Source organism: Ursus maritimus (assembly GCF_017311325.1).
Source record: "Ursus maritimus isolate PB19 chromosome X unlocalized genomic scaffold, ASM1731132v1 scaffold_X1, whole genome shotgun sequence".
Lineage (NCBI taxonomy): Eukaryota > Metazoa > Chordata > Mammalia > Carnivora > Ursidae > Ursus > Ursus maritimus.
Window position 1 is genome coordinate 70362418 of NW_024423319.1, and position 11491 is coordinate 70373908.

The 11491-nt window shown below is 35.8% G+C and overlaps 1 protein-coding gene across 1 annotated transcript in view; it reads right to left on the bottom strand.

Annotated features, from left to right (window-relative positions):
* OPHN1 (oligophrenin 1) overlaps nt 1-11491 on the bottom strand; it is a 624918-nt gene that overhangs the window by 296452 nt on the left and 316975 nt on the right. Inside the window, exons 7-10 of the mRNA XM_040630677.1 lie at nt 7851-7961; nt 5234-5338; nt 3333-3462; nt 750-850 (exon numbers count right to left, since the gene is read on the bottom strand). Of these exons, the coding sequence (XP_040486611.1) occupies nt 750-850; nt 3333-3462; nt 5234-5338; nt 7851-7961 (447 nt within the window). The remainder of the gene's footprint in view (nt 1-749; nt 851-3332; nt 3463-5233; nt 5339-7850; nt 7962-11491) is intronic.

Genomic DNA, 11491 nt, shown 5'->3' on the forward strand with positions numbered 1-11491 from the left:
ATATATATATATATATATATATATATGCATGGTTTTAAAGAAAAAGGATATAGAGATATGTATTTAAAAATATTCTTTTAGCTAAAGAATGGAGAATGGACTATATATATATAATATATAATATAATATAATACAATAAGTAAAGTATAGTTTGTAATGTACAAGATTAGGTTCTTCCAGGTTAAGTAACTATTTTCTTAGTGTGTTAAACTCATCTTGACATTTTAGGGGATAGGGGAAGTTTTGGAGGACAGAAGAAGAGGCATTACCTGCTTAAATATATCTGAACATTACACAGACTATGGGGTATAGGTTATTCCAACTTTAGGAAACAGACATACTTCTCTAAACAAGGACTTTTGGAAAATGATATTTTAAACACTTGCTATTTAAAGGAATCCTAAGAATCCTAAGAAGTAGAGACTTCTTAGAAGCAAGTAACACTATCCTCCTGTAATTCATCCACATTCTTGCAAATTTTCTTATACAATGTGACAAGCACTTGTAATAATTTAATAAATGATCTGAAAAAGTACAGGCATTTCAGAAGGCTTGACATAATTAACAGATATATTTCACTCAACTGAGTAGTATCTGGTCCAATGCAAACTTAGGTCAAAAGGAACATACAGTCATGGCTTCACATGACAGTGATGGACTTGATTCTTTGACACTAAGTCAAGATACACTCTTTTCTGAGATGCAGTCACAGATGAATTTCAAAAAATAAGGCACACAAAAGAACTGACCTGTTTAGCACCTGGCTTCTGCTCCATAGGTGTCATGGTGAGCGTTTTGGTCTCCTTCTCATACTGGCAGTAATATTTCACCCAGGATATTCCCAAAGCCCCTACAATGATAGGCAAAAGTGAGCTGACAGACTATACCCATTTGGCTGTATGGTCAATACATTCCTAAGATGGAAGTGGTATAGGTGTAGTCTGCTCTTCATAGTCATAGGGCTTCAGATCTAGCTCTAAACTTCCCCCTGAATTCCAACCCTGCAGGGCTAGCAACCAGCACATATAGAGATCCTTTCCCTCATCAAATGCTTTCCACATCTGCTCTAGCTTGCTCCAAATAACTCTTCTTGCCACGTCCCTTCTAAATGCTTCTACTACTCATCCTATTGTATGAGCTGGAAACACGTGTAATCTTCTGCTTCTTCTTCCCTGTAACTTGTCCCATATGATTGGTGGTTGGGTTCTGCTCATTCTATTACCCACATGTCCCTCCTGCAGCTGCTGCCTCCTCTCCATCCCTTTTAGAACTGAATTAGTTCAGGACCCTATTGCTGAATTACTTGTAATGTTTTATGATCTATTTCAAACAAAATAAAAATTCACCATTTCTCTAATTAATTATGACCAGTGGCCTGATTTCTCCCATCTCTGATCACTCCCTTCTAGTCCATTCTCCATTCTTTAGCTAAAGGAATATTTTTTTAAAATACATATCTCTATTTATATCCTTTTTCTTTAAAATCATGCATGGCTTTCCCACTGTCTCTAACCTCAGGTTGACCCACAAAACTCTTCATAATATGATCATATTTACCTTTCCTACTTTGTCTTTTGCCACCCTCTATGATCCTGTCTGATTGAATTACTTTCAGTTACCAAATACATAGGTGTCTATATATTTTTAGTCCAAATTCAATACATACTTAAGAGTGAATGGGTCACTATTAATAATTACATCAGGATGGCAGGTGTAATCCAGGGCATAATCCAGGGCTAAGACAAACTAAGACCCTGCAAATAAACTACATCCTCACACACCTTTGTGCCTGAGTAACATGCAATGCTATATACCTGGAATTTTTCTTTCCCCCTTTTTTTGCCTATCAAACCTCCACTCATAATTCAAGTTCTAATTCAAACATTGCTTCCTCAGTGAAGCCCTTAGATATATACCCCAAATGCAGTGCTCAACACATTTCCTTATAATTCTTGATATAGTTGTCTGTCTTCCTCATCAGACTGTGAACTTCTTGAAGGCAAAAACCAAGATTGGTTCATTTTTTTAAATCCCCAATGCACTGCATATTGTCTGGCAAAAGGATTCTCAGTGAACATTCAACTGAATAGCAACGTCATATCCATTTGACAAATTAGAAAACTGGGGCACAGAAGGACCATGTAGCTAGTTGACATTAGAGCCAAGATTACAAAATCATTATTCCCATATCTTTTATAATATAGCAGTAGTTCTCAACCAAGGGCAATTTTGCCTCACAAGAGATATTTGGCAATGTCTGGAGACATTTTAGGTTGTCACACCTATGGGGTGCTATTAGAATAAAGTGAGGACAGACCATAGATGCTGCTAAGTATCCTATAACGTACATGACCCTCCCAGAACAAAGAACTACCCAGCCCAAAATGTCAACTGCACTGAGATTGAGAAATTCTGCAATGCAGACTTGAAGAAATAAACCTGAAAGGTGGAAGAACATATCTTTGAATACTATCAAAAGTTAATTTCTCTAAGAGAAGAAAAGATGAAAATATCACTGCTTAATGTCATGCTTTGTGAATTGCAGTAGTTTTCGCCACTGGTAACATCTGAGCAGCCTCTTTTGCCTCTTCTTCCCAGTTATGATCATTCTGGGCAGGGCTGAAATCACAGGCTTTGGGAGCATTGGGTCATAGTTCATAAGGGAAATCAAAGAGCACATACAGGTTTTCATAATGTAATTTAGTAGGTAGGAAGGCTTGAATCTTCTGCGATATTCAGTGAAAGGATAAGTTAACCCGTGTTCCTTGGTTAGCAATGAACAACTGTCTTGCCCACTGAAATCACAATGGTTATTGTTTAGTGCTTTAAGAGCAACCTTGTGCTCCTAAGGCAGTGGAAGGTATAGGGTGTAGTGATAGGAGCATAGGTTTCGGCAATTCATAGAACTGAGTTTACTCTTAGGCTTTATACTTGATAGTTGGGTAACATTCAACTAGTGATCTTTCTAAGCCTCAGTGGCCTCAAGTAAAATGGGTATGATAAGTGGTTTTAAAGATTAAATGAGATAGTATATTTAAAGCAACATGCCAGGTACATAGTAGGTGTAATAAATATTATATTATATTATTTTTCTGCCTCCTTAGATCTTATCATCCCAGAGTCTTTGTAAGACAAATGCTTAACCTCCCCCTCCAATTTCTCCTTCCTTTTTTTTTTTTTTTTTTTTTGGTCACGATTTCCACACTGTTCTCCAAAGAGGTGTAGTTGTCAGGGGTCTGTGAACGATATGGGTGCCTGGAGTTTGGAAAGGCCAAGTGGCAGTAGGTGCTAGCCTACTTAAACCCAGTGGGTATTCTTGTATTCCCACACACATTTCTCTTGTGTATAGAGATAGCCTTCGATTGTAGGCTGTCCTGGAAGTTTGCATGTCTGAGGAGCTTCTTTCATCCGTTTTTTAAGTTCTTCCATCTCTTCCCGGGTACTGGAGAAATGATTTCTTGTCTGTGAAGACATTATCATCAGAATTATCATTACCATCATCATTATTAAAAAAGCAGATCTGGTGCTGAGTTTTCTTGGTTTGCATAATATGCTACACCATAGCAAAAAAATGTTGAATAGCATAGTGACTAGAAAATAACTTTATGGAGTTTAACAGTACTAAAGACTAAAAGGAAAACAGAAACATAAATAGCAATATAACCATAAAAACACATCTGGGAGACCTTTCTTTTTCTAATGGGAACCACATAAGCCAATAAATAGGGGTTCTTAGAATTCTGAGCACCAGACTAACCTCTGCTTTATAAGATGGAAAACTGTAAAGAAAGTTTCCAAAGATAATATTATCATGGCAACTTCAAAGCTCTGCCTCAAGTAAAGTTACTGCCTACTTGACTCTGAATCAAATTCTGGCTGTTAGGATAAAACACATGACAAGGTGTTATCTTTGAAGGCAGGTCAATAAAAAAGTTATGTTTTCATATTCATGAATAACAAAAGCTAATGGTAAGAAGAAATCTATTTAAAACTATACAACTAAAACACAATAGCAAAACACTGTTTGAAATGTGGGTGTGAAAATCACTAGAGATAGGTCCTTAGTGTCCAGCCTCAAGACTGTTACATCAGTCAGAAAGGTGAGCTGAGCTACCTTATCTTGTTGGGTTCACTCTATTGATTATCCTGTGAATGAGTTCATCATATACACAGATACAAAGGGTTGTTATTAAACTCAAACTTTTCAAGTTCTATCTGGAGGAGGATTCAAATGATTAACCTGGTTATAGGAATATTTTATAAATACATAGAAGTCAGAGGCTCTCACATTCTGGTGAAGGTGAGTACCCAGAAAGAAAGAAACAAAACAACTATAAGTCAGGATCCTCCTAAACAACCAGATGAAGTTTATTTCCACTACCAACCTTATTACCAACCTTTTTCATATAAAAATACTCTACACATTTTATGCAATGTAACAACTAGTCCAAAGTCACTATCTCAGTGATACCTTCTCTAACTGTGCCAGGCAGTCAAATGTTCCACTTTATGTGCTTCCTTAAAATATTTGGACTTAATCCTATTGAAACACTTATCACAAGGAATTATGATGTGTTCCACTGTCTCTTTCCTGCAAGAGACTGTATGTTCCCCAAGGAAAGAAAAACTAATGTACATCATTATGGTATGTCCATGCCTGGCACAGAGTATGTATTGTATCAATAACCGTTCATTAAATGTGGGTTAAATAAACGAATGAGAAAGAAATATATATGTTACAAAGATGGGAAGGCTGTGCCTATGGCCATCTATAAGAACCAGCAGGAGAAAGAAGGTGAATAAGACCTTTATATACAATTTATTTAACTCTAGTAATTAGTGAGAAAAGGAAGAGAGGAGGAAATGGGCATTCATGGTCATAAAACTCACAAGTGACTGACCAACATGGAGGCAGCATAAGACCTGTGCTTAAACAAGCCCATAGCTGGGTTCTGACCTGGGAGGGATGCAATAAATCAATAACGTTTAATATTTATTGGCTAGATAGAGGTGTCACTGGGTGGAAAAGTAGGTTTGAACAACAATAAGTCTCAAAGACTGGTAAGAGTTGAAACTAGAGGATCAAGCACACTAAAATATTTAAGATCCACACCAGTATGTCCTGACAAATTGGCTTAAAACACACTAAGCTGGGATTTCACAGTCAAGGTCATTGGGGCTGAAATCCAATTGGAATGCAGGGACAGGTGAAGAAACCCACATGCAAACTCACATTCTGCAAACTGAGCTGGAGCTGCTGTTTGTATGGGAGGAAATCCTGTGTGAGTTCCACAGTCAGGCTGTTGGAAATGAAGAGACTATGAAGAAAGGCCAACACCTAGGGAAAACGTATACAAATAATTTTATCATCAGTACCTTCTCATTACCAAATAAAGGAAAAAGAAACACAGAAAAGAAATTCCACATACCCAGCATAGTGCTAAAAGTAATCATGGAAATACGAACAAGTCTACACATAACTCTTCTCTTATTAAACATTTACATCAGACTTAGTTCCAGAAAATAAGAACTACTAACAAATGTATTCATTCAGATCCTTTCCAGATAGCATATAAAACCATTCATAGTTTGGATCATATGGGAATACACTGTGTATTTTCTCGCTATATCCTCAGATTTGGCACAGAGTAGGTATTCAATATTTGTTGAATAGATAAGTGAATAAATGAGTAAAGTAGGATTCTGTAACTTAATAAAGACTGTCCTGATGCTAAAAGATTCAAAGAGTGTGAACCTATCTTCAAATTAGAAATGTTTCAGAGGGGTTTCAGAATAAGACATGCAAATGATCAATAAAATTTTTTAATGTTCCAAATATTCAACCTCATTAATAATTAAATACACAGAAATAAAAACAATGAAAATATGATTCCATCTATGAAATACAAACCTTTAAACAATAATGCTCAATTCTGGCAATAGTAAAGTATAACAGGAAGTAGTAATAATTGCTCTATTCTTTTTAGAAAATAAGCAGGTAGGTATATATAAATATGCACACAGATATACCATATGCGTATATTATCAATATAAACACAAACTATATATATGTACATATACATAAACACAGATAAAAACTATGTACATACACACACCCATATGTATATGGGTGTGTGTACCACATACATTGTCATATACACAATCTTTCTGTTTCTCTTCCAGGCTTTCTCATCTCAGGAAATGACACTACCACCCACTCAATCAAGCCAGAAAGTAAAGAATCATCCTTGAGTTCTTTTCCACTCACATCTCCATCCAAAGCCTATCAGTTTTACAGCCAAAATATATCTCTAATCCAGCCATTCTTTTCTGTTTCCACTTTCACTAATCTAACCCAAACCAACATCTTTTCTTGCCTAGACTACTGTAGTAGCCTCCTAATTGGTTTCCTTACTTCCACTGTTGCTCTCTTCCAAGCCATTCTTCACACAATAAAATCAGCTCATGTCATATCCTATTTAACACTTATCAGTGATTTTCCACTACACTTGGACTAATATCCAAACTCCTTACCATGATTACAATTCCTATGCCTTCTTATCATACATTATTTCATGCCACTCTCCTTTTCTATTGCCTGTATCTAAAGGCACTAATCTTTTCATTCCTCAGGCACACCATTCTTTCCTAACTTAAGGACCATACACATGCATTGTTTTCTGTGTCTGTAATATTATTTCCGCATTATTCATGTGGGCTCATCCTCCCTTTCTTTAGAACTTATCTTAAGTGATACTTTCAGAGTCCCTCCTTGACCACTTAATCTAAAGTAGCTACCCATTCTTGTTATTTGTTTTAGCTCTTATCATAACTTACAATTAGTTTTATTTATGTGTATCCTTCTTTCCCTACTGTCTACTCAATAAGAGTGTAGTCTTCATAAAGACAGAGACAGAGTCTGTCTTGTTCACTATAGGATACCTAGTGTTTAGCATAGTGCCTGACATATAACAGAAGCTCAATTATGTTTTTTGTATAAACGAATAAACACTTGGTTGCACACACATATATATAAAGATATATACAAATGTGAGGACAGATACACATGTACATAGATATACATGCTCACGTGCAAAATATATACATGTGTACACAGACCTGCACACATGTGTACATACACCCACATCTACAAGTACAAAGACACCTGTAAATAGAGAAAGAAATATAATAAATACACAGAAAATTTGGAAGGAAAATGCCAAAATATTAACAGTGATTATCTCTGTATGGGGAATTTGTTATTTTTGTTTTGCTTTTCCTATAATTTTTCTAGCTTTTCTGCACTGTGAGTTAAAATTCAACATAGTTGTCAAATCAAAGCACACCCCTTTTATAGTCAAGGAGATGTAAGTAGAAAAAAATGAAGAAGATAGAAGTAAAAATAGTACAATAGGAAGACATTGAGTGCAAGGGACATGAGCTCCTAGAACATTGACTGGCATATGATAGGCACTTTAGAAGTTTTATGAAAGCATGAGAGCAATGAAGGGTGGAGAACAAGGTAAAAGGAAGGGTGACAGAGAAATCAAAGGAGGGAGAAAAGGAGAAAGGAAGCAAAAAAAGAGAAGGAAAGAAAAATCATAGCTGCGGGGGAGAGAAAATGGGAGAGGAAAGAAAGGTGGGAGAGGAGAGATAAGGAAGAGAGAGAAAATATTATTAGTAAGAGAGCAAGAACAACCCAAGCTAGTGGTTTATTTTCTTGACATTCATTATTAAGCATTAAATATCCTTCACCATCTTTGAAATTTCAATTTTATGATCAAAGTTCTCCACGATTACCTGGTATTTGGTAAATATTTTTAGACTATTCATCAACAGATAGAACTTACTGGCTCCACAATGTTGAACTTCTTGGACTCCTGAACTTCCTGGATTTGATAAACATAATCAAGGGAGGACTCAAAGAAATTGTGCCTCTCCTTGTCCACCTGGAGGTCTGCCTGTAGAGGAAGGGTAGCAAATGTCACATAACAGCATAATCATTTATGCAAGTCACTGCTTATGGACTCAACAGAATGCTAAAGCTAGGGGAGAATTTAGCTACCAAGTAATGATCTTATTCTTTTATTTTACAGACAGAGAATTATAAACCAAGAAATAAAAAGTGATCAATGTGAAACTTCTGGTTTCTGATCCAACAATTAAAAAGCTTGAAAGTTATCTCACCCATCCTCACAGGAAAAATGATGAACAAGTTGAAAATGAACAACTCCCCTTAGAAAAAACAGAGAACTGAAGTCAGAGGGAAAACAGTTGCCTCAAATATTGGATAGACAGTTGAAAATGGAGAATTAGAGCTTACCAGAGCAGAAGCCTAGAAGCAGAACCCTGTTACTGCAGCCAGTACCAGACTATCAGTTATTTAAGAATAACTCTCAGGGCACCTGGTGTCTCAGTCAGTTAAGCGTCTGACTCTTGCTTTCAGCTTAGGTCATGATCTCAGGATCAGGAGATGGAGCCCCATGTTGGGATCCACAATCAGCAGAGAGTCTGCTTAAGCTTCGCTCTCTCTCCCTCTGCCCCTCCCCCACCCTGCACTCTCTCTTTCTTTCTCTCTCTAACAAATAAATACATCTTTTCTTTTTTTAAAAGAATACCTCTCTAAGGAAATCCAAAGACAACAGGGAAAACAGAAACAAAAATACCAGAGGGAATTTTGGCCTCTTAGAACAATAGCTAGAATAAACTAAGCATAGTCTAACAGCAAACTAAACACAGCCTAACTCCTAATTATATAAACATAAAGCCTCCTACTAAAGGCCTGCTTATCTCAGTTCCTTTTATCTGGAACATCATGCCCAGCTTTAAACAAAATAGTACTAGGCACTCAAAAGGGTAACAACAACAACAAAAACCAATTTGAAGATAAACCACAAACATCAAAACCAAACTTAGATAAGGCAGAGATAGTGGATGGTGGAATTGTTACACCAGAAATTATAATAAGGTCTTTCATTGAAAAAGAGGACAATACACAAGAATACGTGAGTGGATATAGGAAAACTTGAAGAAATAATCCAAAGGAAATGCTGGAAATCAAAAACAATAGCAGAAATGAAGAATTCCTTGAATGAGCTTATCAACAGACTGAACAAGGCTACAGAAAGAATCAGTGAACTTGAAGATATGTTATTGAAACTTCAAAAACTGAAATGCAAAGAGAAAAAAGAATTAAAAAGATACAGTCAAATATTTAAGAAGTGTTGGACAATTATATAAGGTGTAAGATAGGCATACTAGGAATACCAAAACAACAAGAAGAAGAGGAATATAAGAAATACTTAAAGTGATGATTAACTATGGACTATGAGAAACAAACTGAGGGCCTCAGAGGGGAGGGGGGTGGGGGAATGGGATAGACCGGTGATGGGTATTAAGGAGGGCACGTATTGCATGGTGCACTGGGTGTTATACACAACTAATGAATCATCGAGCCTTACATCGGAAACCGGGGAGGTACTGTATGGTGACTAACATAATATAATAAAAAATCATTAATCATAAGAACATAACATAATAAAAAATCAGTAAAAAAAAATAAAGTGATGATTAAAAATTTTTCAAAATTAGACAGGTATCCAACAAAAGATTAAGAAAGCTCAGAGAACAACAGCAGTATAAATACAAAAAATCTACATGTAGGCATATCTTATTCAAACTGCACGAAGTTAAAGACATAGAGAAAATCTTGAAGGAAGCAAGAAGAAACACACCTTATCTAAAGAGGGGCAAGAATAAAATTTCTCTTAAGAGAGCATGCAAAAAGAAGAGAATAAAGTAAGATATTTAAGGTATTGAAAGAAAAATCACAAATTTAGAATTCTGTATCCAGAAAGGTTATTTTGCAAAAGTGAAGAAAAATTAAAGATTTTCTCAAACGAACAAAAATTGAAGGAATATATTGCCAGTAGAATTGTGATCCAAGAAATATTATAAGAAGTTCTTCAAGGAGAAGGAAAACTATATAAATGAGAAATGCATACCAACATAAAGAAAAGAAGAGCACTAGAGAAGGAATAAATGAAGGTAAAATAAAATCACATTTTTTTCTTATTTTTAACTAACCTCACAGATCAGAGTTTGTCCAAAATAATAATTGTAGCAATGTATTTGGTGATTAGAAATTATTAAAAAGTAAAATGAATGACATCAATATTATATGAGACTGAAGGGAGATATTCTGTTACAAGGTTCCTGTGCCACACATGAAGCAGCATTATGTTATTTGAAAGTACACATGGATTAATTGTAAATGCATTTTGCAAAAGAGAATAACCACTAGGGAAAGTTTTTTAAAAAGTATAATTCATATGCTAGGAGAGGACAGAAAATGGAATAATATAAAATTTTAAGTTAAAAAAAAGAGAAGGCAGAAAAAAACTTAAGAGGATAAAAAAATAAAGGGTAGCCAACAATAACAAACACAGTATATTTGTCCAACTATATCAATCACTTTAACAGTTAATGGTCAAACACACCAATTAAAAGTCAGAACTGTCAGAATACATAAAAAAGAAAAGACAAATATATGTTATGCATAAGACATCACTTTATATATAAATGACATAGATAGACTAAAAGTAAAGGTATGGTGAAAGATATTCCATGCTGGCAGGAATCAAAAGAAAGCTGGAGTAGCTATATATTTTTTTAAAGATTTTATTTTTTTATTTATTTGACAGAGATAGACAGCCAGTGAGAGAGGGAACACAAGCAGGGGGAGTGGGAGAGGAAGAAGCAGGCTCCCAGCGGAGGAGCCCGATGTGAGGCTCGATCCCAGAACGCCAGGATCACGCCCTGAGCCGAAGGCAGATGCTTAACGACTGAGCCACCCAGGTGCCCCTGGAGTAGCTATATTAATCTCAGAAAAAGGAGCCTTCGGAGCAACAAAACCTGCCAGGGAAAAAGAGGGGCATAACATAGTGATAAATGGGCCAGTTCTCTAAGAAGATATAACAACTGTTATTACGTATAATAGACATCAAAACATGTGAGGCCAAATACTGATAGAACTGCAAGGAGAAATAGATGAATCCTCATTTAGAGCTGGAAATTTCAACATTCCTGTCAGTAATTGAGGCAGAAAATCAGTAAAGACATAACTGAATTGAATAGCACCATCAACCAACTGTATCTAATTAACATCTGTAGAACCCTTCATCTAACGACAGCAGAATACACCTTATTTTCAAGTTCACACGGAACAACCACTATGATCAACCACATTCTGGAACATACAATACGCCTGAACAAATTTAGAAGAAAAGAAATCATACAAAGTATGCTCTCAGACCACGATTAAATAACACTAGAAATCAATTAACAATAGCTGGAACCTGCCAAAATACTTAGAGATTAAACAGCACATTTCTTTTTTTTTTAAAGATTTTATTTATTTATTCGACAGAGATAGAGACAGCCAGCGAGAGAGGGAACACAAGCAGGGGGAGTGGGAGAGGAAGAAGCAGGC